Source organism: Sinocyclocheilus anshuiensis, unplaced genomic scaffold, assembly GCF_001515605.1.
Source record: "Sinocyclocheilus anshuiensis isolate Anshui unplaced genomic scaffold, SAMN03320099.WGS_v1.1 scaffold1794, whole genome shotgun sequence".
NCBI lineage: Eukaryota > Metazoa > Chordata > Actinopteri > Cypriniformes > Cyprinidae > Sinocyclocheilus > Sinocyclocheilus anshuiensis.
The window spans coordinates 9,456-18,682 of NW_015544222.1; the positions used below are offsets into that span (position 1 = coordinate 9,456).

The 9,227-nt window shown below is 38.9% G+C and overlaps 1 protein-coding gene across 1 annotated transcript in view; it reads right to left on the bottom strand.

The window, feature by feature from the left end:
• Positions 1–6,727: 6,727 nt before the first annotated feature.
• LOC107697255 (vitamin D-binding protein-like) overlaps positions 6,728–9,227 on the bottom strand; it is a 13,472-nt gene continuing 10,972 nt past the window's right edge. Inside the window, exon 5 of the mRNA XM_016497973.1 lies at positions 6,728–7,260. Coding sequence (XP_016353459.1) covers positions 7,119–7,260 — 142 coding nt within the window. The 3' untranslated portion in view covers positions 6,728–7,118. The remainder of the gene's footprint in view (positions 7,261–9,227) is intronic.

The window sequence follows — 9,227 nt, forward strand, 5'->3', positions numbered from 1 at the left end:
TAAAGGCCTTTGCGATGTTAAATTGTGAAGATCTTGAGTTTTCATTAAAGGGCGTGTCCATGGCGCCGTGACAAATTTCGATGTCTCGCCATGGGATTAAAAGTTTTTGTAACTCAGGCATAACATGTCCGATCTTTCCCAAACGTCACATGTTTGATAAGAGTCCTGGCCTGAACACATCTAAAGGCCAATATTCCATCGGGTGTGGCAAGATGGCTCGACAGCGCCATCTATACACTTTCAACGGAGTGCGCCTCGAGCTACGTTTCACGTACATGTACGAAAATCAGTACACACATGTAACACACCAACCAATACCTACAAAAAAGTATTTTGGTACGAAATCCGAATCCCAACAGGAAGTTTTTTAATAAGTATTTTTAATTTTCTCTGCAAATTTTGAGTCATTTTTGTCATTTTCAGACGTTGTATTTTAACGAACTCCTCCTAGAGATTAATTCAGATGAACACCAAAGTTGTTCAGTATAACCTAAAGGCCTTTGCAATGTTAAATTGCGAAGATCTTGAGTTTTCGTTAAAGGACGTGTCCATGGCGCCGTGACAAATTTCGATGTCTCGCCATGGGAATAGAAGTTGTTGTAACTCAGGCATAAAATGTCAGATCTTCCCCAAACTTCACATGTTCAATAAAAGTCCTGGCCTGAACACATCTGAAGGCCAATATTCCATTATAATCATAGCGCCACCTGCTGGCAACAGGAAATGGCTTGTTTCACACTAACTTAAACATGCAATGTCCGATCTGCACCAAACTTTACATATTTGGAAAGAGTCATGGCCTGAAGACATCTAAAGGTCAATATTCAGTTATAATCATAGCGCCCCCTGTTGGCAATAGGACACGTCATGCTTTATACTAACTCAAACATACCATGTTCAATCTGCACCAAATTTCATATGTTTGATAAAAGTGCTGGACTGAAGAAATCTACATGCCAAAATCCAGTTATAGTTATAGCGCCACCAGCTGGCAGCAGGAAGATTGGCACATATAAATTACTTTGACGTATTCCTCCTATATTTACCACTTTAAATGCATAATGCTCGCCGTTCGCTGTTTTACTAAAGCCACCCCATGGCGGTGAGCCCGGGTGCGAGGGCCCGTTCATCGCTGCTTGCAGCTTTAATTAAAAAAAAAAAAATGTATAGCCTGAATGCACTGTAAGTCGCTTGGATAAAAGCGTCTGCTAAATGACTAAATGTAAATGTAAATACGTAAATGTCTTGTCATGCCACTGAATATGAGGAATAGGTGGTAATATAAGACATTTCGCCGGGGCATTTAAAGGAACTAGAAGGGATTTGTCCTAGTTTATTTTATAGCCAGAGAAGTGATTAAACTGGGTGAATACTTTTATTATTTGGGGTAAGAGCTACTGATAGAGCAAAAAGTAAGGGGGAAAGTGGGCAGCCCTGATGGGTACCACGATGCAGAGGAAATGGCTTTGACAAGATATTACCCGTTTATACAACTGCAAGAGGATTAGTATAAAGTGTTTTGACCATAGATATGAAAATTTTACCTAAGCCAAAATTCTCCAAAACTATCCAAAGATACTCCAAAATTACCCTATCAAAGGCCTTTTGTGCATCTAAAGTAAAGACAGCTGCAGGTAACGCATCCCTTTCAGATGCATGAATAATATGTAAAAAACGTCTGACATTATCGGATGCAAGTCTCCCTTTTAAAAATCCAGATTGATCGAAATTAATTAGTTTAATTACGGATAATTCAAGCCTCTTGACTAAAAGCTTAGCAAAAAGCTTTAACTCTGTTGTAATTAAAGATATCGGCCTATAACTACCACAATTCAGAGGAGACTTGCCTTTCTTAAGCAACACCGAAATAAGTGATGTGTTTTGATCACGATGAAATGAACCAATGCGAAGAGCATGATTGATAGAATTTAGGAGAAGTGGTCCAATACTGTCCCAAAGTTCCAGGAATAGCTCTGGAGGAAAACCATCCAATCCTGGAGATTTACCTCTTTTCATTGAAGACAATGCATCTTTTAATTCGATAATAGTGGGAGGTGTATCAAGAAACTCTGTTTCTTCATTGGACTAAGAGGGTAAATTAAGCTTCGAAAGATACGATTTAGGAACAGTTGGGTCAAAAAACGATTCGGCTTCATACAGATTGGAATAAAAAAAGTCTAAAAGTATCATTCATTTCCTCTGCATCGTAGGTAACAGGTCCTGATGGGATTTCGATTGCATTAATAATAGAAAATGACTCATTCTGCTTTATTTTCGCAGCTAAAAGTCTACTTGAGCCTTCGCTTTGACTACTATAGTAGGTCACTCTTGTACGGTGTATTGAGAATTCTGCTTTAGATTTCAGTAAGTGATTTAACTCAAATTTCAAAACTAGAAGGGATTCCTGTTTTTGCTCAGAAAACTGACGCTTTTGATCTGATTCCAATACTTGAAATTCCTTTTCTAGTTGTGAAATTCTGTAGTTTCTGGACGCCTTCACATAAGAAGCAAATGCGATAGCTTCACCCCTAATAAAGCATTTGGTTGTTTCCCAGAGTATTTGGGGTGAAGATACTGATTCCCGATTAATTTCTAAAAACGTTCTGAGATTGACTTTCAATTGCTTCAGAAACTCTGAGTTGTGAAGTAACGTTGTATTAAAGTGCCACCTGTGTGCACGTTTAGCAGGATTCCGTGTAAGCTCAAAAGTATATAGCACAGGCACATGATCTGAAATAATGATAGGAAGAATGTCTACAGATGTGATTAATTGATTTAATTGCGGCGAAACAAAAATGCAGTTGATTCTGGAAAATGTCTTATGCCTACAAGAGAAGAAGGTATAATTTTCCACTAGGGGATATCGTAGACGCCAGGCATCAATAATATTCAGTTCAGTAATAAATGTGTTAATCCCGGAAGGTGCATCCAAACCAGAACTAATATTTGCTGATCTGTCCAAAGTTATATTACAGGCTTGATTGAAGTCACCACCAACTACCATTAAGTATTCTGGCATGTCTAAGAGAGTGGCAGAGGTTGCATTGAAAAAATTGGGATCAGGTATATTTGGACAATATATTGATGCAAAACAAATTTTCACATTATGAACTGCTACAGCCACATACAAAAAAATGTAACCTTCACTATCTTTTTCACATTTATCAATAGTTACTCCTAATTTCCTATCAAACAGAATAGCAACACCTTTAGATTTGTTTGATGCAGAAGAATGAACTACACATGTGTAGCATCTACTCTGAAATCTAAGGATATCACTTATTTTTAAATGTGTTTCTTGGATCAGAGCGATCGAGATATTGTTACGTTTAAGAAATTCTAAGTACTTTGTTCGTTTAATCGGCGAGTTTAGGCCGTGGACATTCCACGACATTAAGAGGTATATTCATATATGGTTTTTAAAGATCAAACTTTTAAAGTGTAGATGGGCCTCCACAGAATTAAAACATGAACACAAAAACAGTAAAATGATGTACAGTGGACATAACTTACACAAAAACGGCAAGGCTTTGGCGATAGAACACTTAACAAAAGAAAATAGAACGTTACTATCCATCCGCAAGAGACAAGACTTAGAATTCTCTCTCTTTGGGTGGAAAAAATGTTACAAAACTCAAAGTTCTACTCCCTGTGGCTGTCGAAAGCAACACGTCTCAAGTCCAAGTCCAAACGAACATCAGAAATATTAATATAACCCATCAGACCTATTTAGACAAAGGCCATTTTGCTTACCGAATTCAGTTGTATCGATGAACTAAATTGTGAAGTGACGTTGGAAGGGTTTTCCTGGTCATCAAATGCGATTGGAAATGAAGACGCAGAAGTACTCGGCGCATCAATCGTTGAGAGCAAGGCATGATCCAATTCCAGCAGAAACTTCCCTGCATCATCGGCGTTCTTGAAGTGATGTAGCGTTCCGTTGAACTTCACTTTCAGAGTTGCTGGATATATCAGGAATGGACGCAAACCCTCATCTGCAAACTGCCTTGTCACACTGTCAAACGATCTTCTCTTCAGAGCCGTTTCATTGCTAAAATTGGGGAAAAATAACAGCTTGGATGAGTATTATTTCGGACTGGGGTGCTCTGACTCCGTTAAGAATTCTCTCCCTATCCTGGTATCTGAGAAGCCGAAAGGTAAGCATTCGAGGGCGATTTGTCTTGTCTCGGCTGCCGTAGATACGGTGAGCCCGCTGGATTTCTATCTTCCCACCTCCCTGGAGGGAAGGGATCCACTTTGGTAGATATTCCTGAAGAAACTGAACGGTGTTTTCACCCTCCGCTGCCTCAGGTAGGCCCACGAGTCGAACGTTACATCTTCGCGATCGATCCTCCATTTCAACCATTTTGTCACGGAGATTCATTATCTCTTGCTGATGCGTATTAACCTCCTGTTTAACCGCACGCACGTTTGCATTCATAGAGTCCATCCGCCCTTGTAATGATTTACCGAATTCAGCTTGGCGGGTGATATCCTGTCGCAATTCGTTTACTGCGGAGTTCGAGGATTCAATCATGTTCTTTAAAGTTTGGATTTCTCCAGAGAGTACCTCCTGCATTACCTCTCTTACTGCCAATTACACCTTTTTGGCAAACCTTTCCTCTTGATCTTGCAAAGCCATCAAAATGGCTGAGTTCGGTGAGTCTTCAATCAGCCCATCTTTGCCTTTCTTTTTCGTCGTCGTCTCATATGGCGGCAATTCTATGCCATTAATAACCGAGCGCACCACTGATGCTGGCGCGCGGGGTAAATCAATTCCGCGAGAGGAAAACAGATTTACACGCGAGGAAACGGGAGCCCGCGAGCTCATTTCAAACCCTCGCGCGCGCGCGTGACGTCCTCTGCGCGCAATACAAGCCCTTGCGCGCGCATGATCATTCCCCACATCCTCGCGCTCGATCTTCCCTCACCTGCTCGCGCGAACACTTTTATTTTTGTCAGTCGTGGGGCTGGGCTTGCTGTTTTAATTGTAACCAGATGAGGTATGGTGACCCTGTTTTAGTTACCCTGTCACCACACTGCTGTTTATGAATTAATCTAAGTAGATTTTAATGATGTATTTAACTGCTAAATCTTCAGGACATCAACGAGCCATATCTAGACTGGGACATAGCAGTGATTTTTTTAATGTATTTACCCCATATTTGTTGAAAAAAAAAACTGACAAAGCAAATACAGTTCTTTAACAGGGATATTAGGACCAGTTTAATTCAGAAGGTGTTTGAGTGCCCTCAACCCATCCGAACTCAAAAGTGATTCAAATTCTTGAACAATAGCTAATGATTTAGCAGTTAAATACATAGTTAAAAATCCACTTAGACTAATGCATAAACAGCAGTGTGGTGACAGAGTAAAGAAAGCAGATTCTCCATACCTCATATCTCTCGGATTGATACATTTTGTGCGTATCAGTCCAATGCACCACAGATGCTCTGAACTTCGACTGCCTTCTGAGGAGAGTGGATGATTCCAGGCTTCTGCAAATGTGTCCAAGTCTGCCAGAATTCTTGGGAGAAAAGTGAAGTGCACACTGAAAAGGATCTCAACCACTGATATGTCAAGCAATCGTTATGCTTCCAGCGAGTGCAGCATGTCTACTTGTTGGTCACCATGATTCTGACATCACACCAAATGCATTCAATCCTATAGAAACAGTAAAAATTGAAATAAATTTAGGTTTAAAAACATCAGTTATTTATTAATAAATGTAAGATATTTGTAACTTAAAAGTGACATTGAAAAGCTACCTACAGATTACTTAAGTTACTAAATTTAGGCCTAAATGAAATTTCAGACAACTGTACTTTACCTTTAATTATGGACACTTTTACCGCATATGAAACTTCCTTGGTCAGTGCCTTTTGAAGAAAACATGAACCAGAAATAAAATTCAAATGCTTTTACTTTCCTGAACTGGGCGGTTGTTATTTGCTGCATTCAAGTACACAACCTGCAAATACAAAGGAAAAAAGAAGAACAAAAAGAACATAAATAAATACATTGGAACTGAATGTATTACAAGCTTCTTTTCCATAAACAGGAATCAATTTTCATATACATCATCGTGAATGGACTGATTTTGATAGCAGATGACTAGTAACACTGTAAATCAAATGCATACATGGTGAAACCTGTGTTCTCATCTTGAGACGGCTTATTCTTAGCGGATTTTGGTCCAGACATTTCCAGGGATACTTCGGAGTAAACTATTCTGAATTAATTTCTGAATGTAAAGATATTAACTCTAAATTTTGGACTTTTGAGACAGAGCTCAGTTCTAGGCGTGCATCACTTGTGCCCAGCCACCGGAAGTCCAACTTTTCACTTTTTTATCAAAATGTGCTTTTTACCTTGCCATCACTTATTTTGCAATCAAGAGCTTTTTAACATTTCAAAACACATTCTCAGGTTAGCAGACAGATCATATTTTCACATGTGACCAACAATTCCTCAACAAATATAAAATATCATAATCAAATATCATCAAAATATTCATCTGACGGTGGTGACGAAAACCTGCATTTGTAGTCATTTTAACTATCAAATACATTGAATCAATCAATTACTGTATTAAAACAAACACAACAAACAGTGAGCATGTTATTGTTTATAAAGCCTTTTTTCAAGATTCACATTTAAGTATTTTGATGTATCATTGGAACACAAATGATCTATTTTCTCTCATCTCAGAACAGTATGTCTGCTGTGCATCTGCTATGGTAACAAGGTAACTTTTAAAAACATTTAAATGAACAAATAAAACAATTAGTTGTACCTCTATCCAATTACATTCACCAGGATCTTAAAGGGTTCGTTCACCCAATTTGCTTTTTGCGTAACCCTTTGACCACCATTCCTTGTTATTTCAGTGCCAGTTAATTCGGTCGTGACGTCTAATAATAACATAGTCCTGTAAGATGATAATGAACTATTATGGGATGAATAATGTGCAGCGTCTTACTTTGTGTGCGCATGTGATTGCAAATGACAAAGTGATAAAATATAATCAGCATTAAATACATTCACCCAACATCACCCCTCTCACTGGGGTCGTGCCGCCCCAGGATTTCCAAAGAGTGTAATCAGAGATGTATGGTTCACACTACCTCTTGGAGGAAACAAGAGTTTTTGACAGCAGGGTGGCAACATCTCTCTGCCATTCTCACATGGTTCTGAGTAGCATTAAGAACAAAGCCTGCTGGGATGTTTCTGTGCCTTAGGGCAAACTCGTACACATACCTAAGGGGAAAGAAAATAACATATGACGTCAATGCGGTAAATCAAAGCCCTCCAAGACATGATTCATAAAGGGCACAGCATATTCAGTTACCCTATTAGTAACTTCTAATCAGAAATCAAAGCCACCAAAGTGTTTCTTTGTTTTATTCCTATGAAAACAGCACATAATCGTCATGTTTAGGCATGGATGGGGGTGTGTTGTCATCAAAAGATTTTATTATGAAAAACTGTTGTCATAATGCTCCCAAGGCTTATTTTAGAACAGAATGATTCATATGACTGCACCAAATTTAGCTTCATTATGCAGATCTGTGTTGAGAAGAGGTATAAAAGAAGTGAGATATGTATGAACTAAAAGGGTTTCAGTCACGAGGTCTATTTTATGTAAGCAAAACAAACATAATTAATTACATGACATGTTATATAAAAGTGATTACCATCCATGTACCAAAGGAACTGAACTTCAAAACATCTAGATTTTTCTTTGTTAAAATTATAAAACATAAATTATGACTGTTTACATATCCTAAATATATATTATGGCAATTGATTAATCTTTAATCAGTAACTATTTATAAGGGAAAAAAGTAATACTATGTAAGAACCAGGTTCGTCAATTTGTGTGGATGTTTGTCAAAACAAAACCTGTGAACCTGCAAACTCACATCTGCTGTTCATAAAGCTAAAACCAACTTTATGCTGCCCACACTGCTTTAAACAGTATGTTTTACAAGAAAATACTATTTCAGTTTTTAATTAAAATTTTAATTCAAAGTATTACTGGCGATTCCTTTGTAATTTACTAGTACTTTCTGTCTGAAAATTCAGTGATTTTTCAGTGTTTATGTATTTCTATATTTGTATTTGTGTCTTATGCAGCCAAACAAACTAACAGAAAACGAAATATATAAAATAATGGTTATACATGCCGATAGGAATGTCACGATTGCTACTGTGAGGGAGCGCGGAGCGAGGAACGAGGAGACGTGGAGTACATCAACAAGGAGACTTTAATGAAATCAAGGGAACCAGGAAAACACACATAGCAGTGGAGGTTGACATAACAATACCGGACCAGGAAACTCAAAACAGGAAACACTATAAATACACATGACTAGACGATGGGATGACGAGACACACCTTGAACTAATGAAACAATAATAAGGACAGGAACGGGAAGCACCAAATAAGGGCATAGGAGGAACATGGGGAAAACCAGGACATGGAGCACGTGGGGAACAAAACACAAGACACAACACATGGAACAGAGTCTGACAAGGAAGCTATAGAGAGTCTGATTTAAAAGACCATAGCGGTTTGGTATCGTTGAAGGGGTACTTGAAACTGACTAATGGGGCTTTGAGGGTACAAGTTTTGCTCATTTTGTTCAATTCGTCTAAAGCACTTTTTGATGTATAGAATTTTTGCTATGCAGAAATCTGCTTTAGTGCATGAACAAAAGGTACTTATCTCCCCTCACTACTAATGCAACCACAATCAGAGGAGACTATAACGACCAAAAAAGCAATTAGCACTTTGATAGAGGTGGCAATATCTTATTTATTTATTTCGTTTATTTCACGACTAAGTCCTTCTAAGTGCCATTAAAGTCCAAAAGAAAATACTGTATTATTACTTAAATTGACTTCAAATAGAAGTTCTGACCAAGTGGCCTCCCCTGAGGCAAACCAGCCCAAAGCAATTATCACTTCCACGACACTATTAAGCCCAAATGTCTTTTCTAGGCAAAAAAGGGGATAAGGTTTACCAAAGCACCATGGCGGAGCAGACAGTTCAGGAGGCCATGGCGGAGCAGGCAGTCCAGGAGGCCATGGCGGAGCGGACAGTCCAGGAGGCCATGGCGGAGCGGACAGTTCATGAGGCCATGGCAAAGCAGGGAGCTCAGGAAGCCTGGCCTCGGCACTCGGCCCGGTCTCCATGGACGTACCCCCCCCCCCCCCCAAAAA